This window comes from Pagrus pagrus, assembly GCF_965226575.1.
Source record: "Pagrus pagrus genome assembly, chromosome: 21".
NCBI lineage: Eukaryota > Metazoa > Chordata > Actinopteri > Spariformes > Sparidae > Pagrus > Pagrus pagrus.
In genome coordinates, this window is record NC_140208.1 from 18324380 (window position 1) to 18333796 (window position 9417).

Sequence of the window (9417 nt, forward strand, 5' to 3'; positions counted from 1 at the left end):
CATCGATTATGTTGATATAAAAATACTGACTAGCACAGCTTTCAGGTGGACTCAGAAACATTACATTCCTGCCTTCATGTGAAAAAATTAAGTTTAATATAATCAAATTTCACTACAGGTTTTCCAGACTTAATTGTAGCTTTGACAGACAAGGGAACATTATCGTACTCTACACATTTGACTGGCCAGTTCCTGTTATTTTCAAGATTAGTATTATACATAAATAAACAGAGATAACCAGCTTAAATTTAAACAAAATATATATGCAATCTAATCTAACAGGTTCTATAATGTATGGGCAAGTATATGTCTAGGCATATGCTTTATATACTGTCTATAAAACCTCAGAAAGTAAGCAATTATCTCTCACTGTATGTACAATTCAGTTTATTTCCTTACCAGGCATACATTATGTTCATGATATGTTAAACCACACATCACACAACTGTTCAAATACACTTTTAGCCATACAGTTACAAGGTTGGATACATTTATCCCTTATTAATTACTATGGAAATCCACTATTATTACAAACTGTACATGTCACCTTTGATAAGCAGTATTCATGTATGAAAGGGAAACATTGAATGGCCACAACTGTCTCCTTCAAAATGTTTTTAGTCCCTTAAACTTTCCCAGAATGCACAGCAGGTGGCAGCAACGCACCATTTTCCCCTCCGTGCTGTAACATGCAGCAGACACAAGCGACTCAATGCTTGTAGGACATCAAATCTTATTATATACAAGATATAAACAAATGACTAAGGAAATGTAGTTCAAAGACAAAAATGACCTCTCATGCATGATTAACATTTCTTGCTAATATACGGGAGGTATTCAATGACACTCTGTGAGACACATCACTTGAGAATAAGTACCATTTAGTTGGCATTAGTAACTACAGTATTTACACGACAAGGACTGATTAATTTTGCAGGATGTGTCCCTTCGACCCTCCTAAGTCTGTGAGTCAATGTGCAGTTTGTCCAATATTCTGTTGAATCCTTGAGACAGGGACGGGCAACAGAAGATACTGATGCCAGATCAGCTATCAGAAACTGTTGAAATTGAGCCTGGTCATGTTAGAACCAAATCCAAACCCGGTCTGAGTCCAGGACAAGTCAAGTCTTCTTGTCTAATATTAATACAGGCAAAAAAAAATCACTTTATAAAAGTGGAAATGTGCTGAAAAAGGAGAGAAGGGTCAACAGAGATGAAGATCCACCGGTAGGATTTTTGTACTTTTACTTCAACGTCCAGTAACACATAGAAAATTTCGGACCATGACTCAAAACTGCCTTTAGATACATGCAGTGTGGAGGAAAACACATTTATTAAAATTGTTAGATAAACAGGAAAAAAATGGAGTCACATCCGATGGACCAAGACTCAGAAGAGAGTTCTCAATCGAGACTCCAGACCAAGAGTTGTATCAGTTTATCCTCAACTGTCCTCATCATTACTGTCCTCCCCGATGTGGAAATGCCCTCCTTATATCTGCCCAGTCTACATCTACGTCCTCCTCGTAATCTTTTATCTCTATTGATCGCCTGTCCTGGTGGCTCCGGCCCTATCGACAGGCGCAGGTATCCACAGACATGCCGGGGTAAACCTTCAGCACCATATTCCTGGTTGGGTCGAGGAAGAGAACGCTGAGGGGACTCATCTTCTCTGGGACGCAGCACGGCTCAGGGACACCCGGGACGATCCCCACAGCTCTGACGATGCTCTGGATGGTGGCGTGGTTGGAAGGACGCACCACCTAAGGAAAGGAGTGACAGTGAAAGGGGTTAATGTTAATACATCGTAGTGTACAAAACAAAAGATGCCAAAGAAAGCACGACAGATATCATTTTGGATATGGTTAAACTGAATATCCTGCTTTCATTAGATATTTTTGACACCATGTTTGAGGGATCACTGCCAAAAGTTTGTGTGTGTTTATATATATATATATATATCTACACCGGCACTGACCCCATAAATCAAGTATTGGTCTGGCTCTAATGCTGCCCAGTTGCCAAGATAAAATGCTAGCAGAAAATGTTTCAGAAAACCTCTAATACATCCACATGTACTTGTCATAGGCTTTGTATCATATTGACATTTGCACCAAACTTGTCATATCATGTCCATGTTATTACCTTACGTTCATATCCGGAGGTGAAGTGGACTGAGTAGTAACGGAGACAAGTACCCTGTCTCAGTTACATATCTTTACCACAAGCGTGATTTGAGGGATAGTTACAAAAAAATGTTGACCGATGTTTAGATATTGGAATTTCTTACTCTCTAATATCAGTGTCGGCCCTAACAATCCAGCACTGGTCAGGCTCCACTTCACATGAAGTGAAAAAGTCACCAAGAAGTGTAAAAGAAATGTATGGATTAAATATATTTCGTTGTGTAGCTACTAAGTTTTCATTATATCTGCCTTTTCCTTTTCATGTGCACTCATCGCTCTAGTTTTCAGTCTGTGTAGTAATGAATTTTAATCAAATCTGTCACATACAGCACTCATCTTTAAAGTCTTCACTTTCTCAGTCTGTCTCAGTTCACAATTCAGTCTAAAAGAAAAGACTCCATTTAAAAATACAATAAAATATACTACAAAATCATTACATATTACAAGACATGCAACTGTATCTTCAGCAGTTTCAGTTATATAACCCTGACAGTCACATCAGTGGTGCATGAGCAGGGTCTGTGTTGTCTGCATTATCCTCTGACTCACTTTAGGAATGGGGAATCCACAGGTCCCGGCGCAGTAGTAGGCATCAAAAGACTTGGGCGCCAAAACCCACTCGCTCCAGCCGATGTCAGCGAAGTCCACCCTGAGGTAGCGCCTGGAGCACACCCTGGGCTCGCTCCACTGTCTCCTCCTGGCCTTTTTCATTGTCCTCTCGTCGAAGCTCAGCACCTGGGGTTTGCTCAGGCCCTCGTGGTTCTCCTGACCCTGCTTCCTCCCCGGTTTCACTGCCGCTTTGGCTTTCGCTGGGAAATACGTGTTCTGCCACAGTTCGTGGTTCTTCAAGGTGTTGTACTGGACCTCCGGGATGTTGTTGGTTTGGATCTGGAGATGAAGCTCCCTCCGGATCCTTGAGGCTGAGGGGGATGCATCCTCCGCCACAGGGAAGGAACCGTACCGCTGGAGCGACATGGCCACGCTGTTCGGCTCATCTATAGCTCGATCGTCAGCGTATAACAAGATGTACGGCAGGTTGGCGGGAGAGAGGCGCTCTTGGCCGTGAGGACTCCTCTGCTGCACCCGAGCCGGCCCGAACCCCATATCAAACTCCACGGTGACCACGAGCTCTTTAGCATCCCTGGCGTGTTTCATCAGGGCCGTTACATCCCTCGCTTGCCAAGAGCCTTTCTTGAAAGGAGCCAGAGTTATGTTTCCCAGCGGTGCTGCAAAAGCTGAGTTTGGGGACGATCCATGGAAGAGGAGCTGCGGGGAGGTAGGATAGGGATGCTGGAGGCCGCCGGATGGGTGGCGAGGCCTTCGGAAACGCCACGGTCGCTGGTTGTGGCGAGGGCGCTTGTAGAGGTAATGAAAAGAGGCGGAGAGGATGAGTTCTGAATCTTGGATGGACGACAGGTTGAACTGGAATACGTCTTTGCCGTGGACGACTCCTGGGGAAAAGACGTTAGAAGGAGAATGAGTCGATCGAGTAGAAAACAAAGTTCGTCAAGTTAAAGAACTGAGGAAAAACAGCCTGTTTTCATCCTGTCTGCTACGCTTTTTCTATCTGATCTACTGGCTTTAAAAAGGACTTTAAAAAGTGATGTGCTTGTTGGTTCAAACACAGATGTTTTGTCTCCATCATCTCACTCTGGCATGTCTGACAGACACAAATAAGACCCTCCAATATATCTTCCGCAAAATGTTGCTCAACACATCTGACCAACATGAGCAGCAACATGGAAAATATTAAGCTCAAGTGCCTTTCCCTCACGCACGACCAAAAGCCTCATCCTGAGATCGCTGTGCTCTTCAAGTTCAACCTCGTCTCGCACACTTCCACCACAGCCTGAAAGACAAACATTGGATCGGTCCAGTAGGTCCGTCGCAGCCATATGGAAATGCTTATAGGAGAAAGAGCTCCTCTGAGGCTTTTCTGCTGTGCAGCCGGTGTCTGAGTGTGATAATAAGCTCTTGTCTAACACCTAGGCTGTTGCAGCTACCGGATAACTAACAGGGCTCGAGACTTAGAGTCCCCCAGATCACTGAATCACAACACTGACAGAGTAGAGAGGGGAAGATGTTTGGCACAAAGGGGCCCGAGAGGGGCTGTGTGATTGACAAAACACCTGCGTTTAACATTTTCATGATGTCACATGGATTAAATATTTAAGATGAGGTATTTTTTGAAGTTCAATGCGAACTTTATGCCTTTTTATGTCTGTAAAAGGTCCATCTGTGATGAAACGTGCAACAACAATAAGTAGAAGTGAGAAAACAAAAGTGAGGGGACACATTTAAAGGCATGAATCTTAAGTAACATAAAAACTGTTTTAAAGGTGCAATATGTAGTTTTGTGGAAGAAACTTTAATCAGAAGAGAAAAATCTGCATTGATTGTTTGTTGTTATGCCTAAACAAACTACACTAACTGACTGACTGACATTAAAGGGGCACTATGGGGTTTTGGAGAAGAAAATTCAAAGTCAGAATTTAAATATTTACAATATTATTGAGGTAATAATACAAACTAAAATAAACAAGCTGTTCTCAGAGGAAAATAAGGTCCCCAGATCACTGTTTGAAGCTAGAAAGGTGGCAGCATCCACCAAATATAAACAAAGCAAAACAGCATGAAATTGTGTTGTCCTTTAAGGTCAGTTTGTTTATTCAGTTTATTCAGTCATGAAAACAGAGAGCGTTTGTTTAGGCAAAAAAAAATCAGTTAGTGAAGATCTTTAGCTTCTAATTTAAATTTCCTCCCCCCCAAAAAACTACATAGTGCACCTTTAAAGGACAACACAGTTTCATACTGTTTTACTTTGTTTATATGTGGCGGACCCTGCCACCTTTCTAGCTTCAAACAGTGCTCTGGGGACCTTATTTTCCTCTGAGAACAGCTTGTTTATTCAGTTAAGGAAAAGAGAAATATTTCTGAGTTTGTATTATTACCTCATTAATATTGTAAATATTAAAATTCTGAGTTTGAGTTTCTCCTCCAAAACTACAGAGTGCCCCTTTATGTTATATGACAATACATTGTTAGAGTAGAAGAAAAGGTTATTACGATGGTTCATTTTTACTCTTCATTTTTGGAAAGAAACGTTTCGTCTGTTTTCTAGAAGCTGTGATGTTTCAGAATGAGCACCAGCTGAGTATTAGGTTCATTATTATGACTTTAGTGGCACAAAAAACAGCTTCAAAAGTACAAATTAACCAAATTAAAAGGATAAAAAATGTAATTTAATTAATAATTTTAAACAAAATGCTCAGTCAATATTGATTTGTTTATTTATTACCAAAAACTTGAAGATACCTGTAGGATCTTTAAACAAACAGAGAGTCATTTACACACAATAATTTATGTATATTGACACAAAATGAAAATTAGACTTCCAACAGTAAAAAGTATTATAAACTCACTCGGGACAGCTTTAAAGCTCCTCACGGTGTTTCCGTCCCTCTGGCTCTGCAGTGGCTCTTTATTGTACTTCTCATACACTTTAAACATGTTGATGGAGACCATGTCCCGGTTGGCGCTTCCGTGCGCAAAGACGCGCTCCTCCACAGCCGGTGGCACATCGGCACCTTGACGCGCGGCTTCACCGAGATCCTCAGACACCAGTTTACCCAAGCTCGACTCCAGAATCAGTAATAAGTGCAGAGTGTGAAAAAGCCGGCTCGCCATGGTTGAACTTCTAGGAAATGATTCCATTAAAAAGAGAAAGTTTCCTAAGACGCGCTGCCTTTCTGTTCCCCGCTGGTTGATGCCCACCCAGACTTCAAGCCGGTATCCAGGTAATCCGTGTCAGACCCGCACTCCACGGTTCACGGTCTACAGCTGTTTCTACAATGGGAGGAGAGATGGGGGAGGACGCATGCATGAAGCCCTGCTGCTGGATGACAGATGGTGACGCCTCGGAGCGCACAGCCAACGAGAGACACGCAGCTTTGTGAAGGTGAACCGCTGACGAGTTTTGATCAACAGCAAAGTTAAGAACAGAACAGAGCAGAAGAGCTTCACGTTAGAAGATTAAATCTGTGCTGTTAATACTCCATCACTGAGAGGAAGAGAGAGGGAGACATGTGAAGGGATCAGGTATAGTGTGGCTAATCAAAGAAATTCAAAGTTCCTCTGAGGTTTTAAGCTTTTCAAGCTGCAAAGTTTAAAGGAAAAGTTCACCCAAAAATGAAAATTCAGTCATTATCTACTCACTTCCTCCATGCTGATGGAAAGTCGAGTGAAGTTTCGTAGTCCACAAAGCATTTCTGGAGCTTCACACCAAAACAGAGCTGCAGCATTCTCCTAAACAACAGAAGTAGATGGGGACTTGTTTTAAAATGTAAGAGAATCTACAGAACATGAAGATTAAATGGCTCCATACAGCTCGTCCCGCATCATTTAAATTTCTGTAAACCTTGAGAACTCAAATTGATTTAAAATGACGACTACCGATTTTAGCTTGGCAGCTAACGTGAAGATTTCGGCTTAAACTAGAGTGTAAATAACTTCTATGTCCACAACTTGGGCTCTCGGGGCTTACAGCGACTTGGATTACCCCAGATGAGCTGTATGGATGTTTTTTATGTTTTAATGAATTAATAAAATTCACTAGCAACACTGACACGTGGCACCAGGTAGTGGCAGGGTAAAACTGAACCATGCCAAATTTGCATTGCTTGCAGCTTTTTGGTGTAGTGACAACTCCCAGGGTTAGTTGGTGAACTCAGCCGGTGGGCTGATAACATCTGTTCCATAAAATATCTGTCTTGAATAAAAGTTCTTGACGCAACACAGCATGAGCTATGATAGCCTCAACACTCTGTCAAGAAGAAAAAATATAGCTTTGTTTAATTTACCTCACCACCTCTATGAGCAAATCCACTAATTGTGACGATTCCATTGATATTAATGGATTTTTTGTTGTTGATAAAACACATGCTATAACTGTTTCACCATATGCACGGAAACATGTTCGTGGCTGCTGCCGGTGAGCTGAATACATCCACGGTCAGTTGTGTTAGCTGCCGGTGTCTGTGCCGGTCTTCTCACAGATACATCATAAAATACTGACCTGAGTGGACCCTGGACATACCGTACATCAGTTCCATCATTTGCTGCAATAAAACTCCATTCTGATGGCTGTGCTTCAGTGGAAAAAAATTCCAGTATACTTTTAAAACCACGAAACAGTGTCCAGAGTCTTAACTGAAGATGGTTATCTCAGCCTCAGGAGAGCCGATAGCAGCAGTGGAGGAACCGCCTTGCTTATTTTCAGGGTCTCCTCTGCTCTCTCTGCTTCTGATGCGGCACAATAGTTTCCCTGTGAGAGATGGCAGCACGCTAGAGGTACCACGGGTCAGACAGCTATTAAAATACCTCCTACTGGTCCTGAGGGGGATCACAACGGGCTCTTTGACACCGCCATGTCTTACATGAGAGATAAAGGACTCTGCTGGGACTGGGATCCCCTTCAGTAAAACACTGGTGTGTTTAAAGGTCGCGCTGCTTCAATGAAGGAGCCAGATAGCATCTGTCTCCACCCAGGGAGCTATCAAACTCTGTTATCACTCAGCGTGGGGCTGTCTAATTGGTTCTAATGGGGTTTGACAAACGAATGTTGCTCTTGTTAGTTTACTTTTGATGCTGTGATGTTTCAAAAAGCACTGATGTGGAATTGGGGAAGATAAGTTCTGTTACACTGAACTGACTGTCAGACCCTTATTTTTAGACTGTCCACACCAGTAGAAGCAATAGATTAAATTCAATGCCTAAAACAAGCTCTGCTGATGTTTTACTGACAAGCAGGGTCTTGTGGTCACGCGTATAATGCCTCCTCTCTCTCAGGAGCGAAGGTAACAACAACCAAGTCTCGATTTCTAACTGGCCTCTTGGGACCTGAGGCCTTGAGAGTGGTTTAACGTGGTTATAGTGCCACAAAACCTCTTACAAAGGAGGTCAAAGAAGATGGTTGAGGGCACAGAGAGCATGACTTTGATATTGGAGACGCCGGTTCACTTTAATCTGCTTATAACAATCAAATTTTTTGAACATGACCACAATCTCTTCCTAACCTTAACCTAGAAGTTAAACTACCTAAACCTAACCAAACCTGGTGGCAGGCTAGAAAATATCTTTTTGGCTGCAGTTGGTCAAATCCCACATGGAGCATTAAAACCGTATGTAATATGATCTAATAATTGTGCTTTGTGTGATCTTTAATCACTGTATGTAGGCATCATGTTTATAAAGAGATTTATGGTCTACTTCATTAGAAGTTCAGCTTTATAACGTCTGATCAGGCAGAGCGGTGAAGTTGTACTTGCATTAGCTGACTGATATTTCAGTCATGCTTCACAGTCGCTGGCTAGTAACATCCAATCAATCCAGCTGTTTACTTCTGGCAACTGCATTAAAGCTTCAAAACTCATAAAAGCGGTGTTCGTTTGTGAAAATGATCTTGCTGAACAAAATGTGTAAGTATTATAAACTTGTGTTTGCCGCAGGGCTTATTTTCTGCAATAATCCAAAATCAATTCAGAAATCTCAGAGGCTTTTTTTCTTCCGGGTTAGCCAAAAAAACAAAAAAACAAAAAAAAAACGTCATCCCTGCAGCACCCTATAACCTGATACTTGCTACTGTTACTCTGCTCAATCTCTATTATGTACCAATTCGGGGATCTGCTCTCAGTTGAATCTTTATACCAATAAAGCAGTATTGATTGCCCTTGCTCTAAGAGACGAACCTGACCTGCCTCTGATCATTCATATTAGAAGACTACCACACTCCATTGTGCCACCCTGCTTAACGGAAATACGTCAGCCATCAAGGCCCCAGCTCCGTGTCGACTCCTCTGGTGAAGCAGCTGTAGCCACTGAGCCAAAACTGCTTCACCACAGTGATTAGCCGCCACTTCAAAGGTAATTTAAGCCCTCATGAGTACTTGTCACACCCGCAGCAAACTTCATAAGACCCCTCGCTTAACGGCTTTCCTGCAACAGGAGAAGTGGAGAGAATGTCAGAGTGGACATTTGGAAGGACAAGGCTCATAATTTGCTGAATTGAAAACTGTTATATCCAATGAGCATAAATTCTCAATGATCATAAAGTCACCTCATTATCGTGGCTGGGTTTGCAGCCAGAGATCAAAGGAGCGCGTCCAGGCTCTGTGTCCCGCACACGTCAGCCTGGATACCAACAGAGCTGCTAAACAAAGTAAAGAGTGTATATA

At 42.3% G+C, this 9417-nt stretch overlaps 1 protein-coding gene across 3 annotated transcripts; it reads right to left on the minus strand.

Annotated features, from left to right (window-relative positions):
* Positions 1 to 370: 370 nt before the first annotated feature.
* gdf10b (growth differentiation factor 10b) lies at positions 371 to 7625 on the minus strand. 3 transcript variants are annotated; one of them, XM_084341408.1, is made up of 5 exons: positions 7260 to 7625; positions 6401 to 6490; positions 5608 to 6031; positions 2735 to 3636; positions 371 to 1762 (listed from the first exon to the last, which is right to left on the minus strand). In XM_084341408.1, the coding sequence occupies exons 3-5, from the start codon at positions 5897 to 5899 to the stop codon at positions 1571 to 1573; spliced, it is 1386 nt and encodes a 461-aa protein (XP_084197534.1). In that variant the 5' UTR covers positions 5900 to 6031; positions 6401 to 6490; positions 7260 to 7625; the 3' UTR covers positions 371 to 1570. The 3 variants fall into 3 exon arrangements, with proteins under 3 accessions (XP_084197534.1, XP_084197532.1, XP_084197533.1); XM_084341406.1 differs by having other exon boundaries at positions 5608 to 6151; XM_084341407.1 differs by having other exon boundaries at positions 5608 to 6245.
* Positions 7626 to 9417: the final 1792 nt, after the last annotated feature.

Bases quoted from the DNA above. Each gene is read 5' to 3' on its own strand.
- gdf10b (XM_084341408.1), bottom strand. From the start codon at position 5,899: ATGGAATCATTTCCTAGAAGTTCAACCATGGCGAGCCGGCTTTTTCAC. The intron at 3,637-5,607 runs GTGAGTTTATAA...TCTTTTCCCCAG, and splicing joins GAGCTTTAAAGCTGTCCCGA to GAGTCGTCCACGGCAAAGAC. The intron at 1,763-2,734 runs GTGAGTCAGAGG...TCCTTTCCTTAG, and splicing joins GTGGATTCCCCATTCCTAAA to GTGGTGCGTCCTTCCAACCA.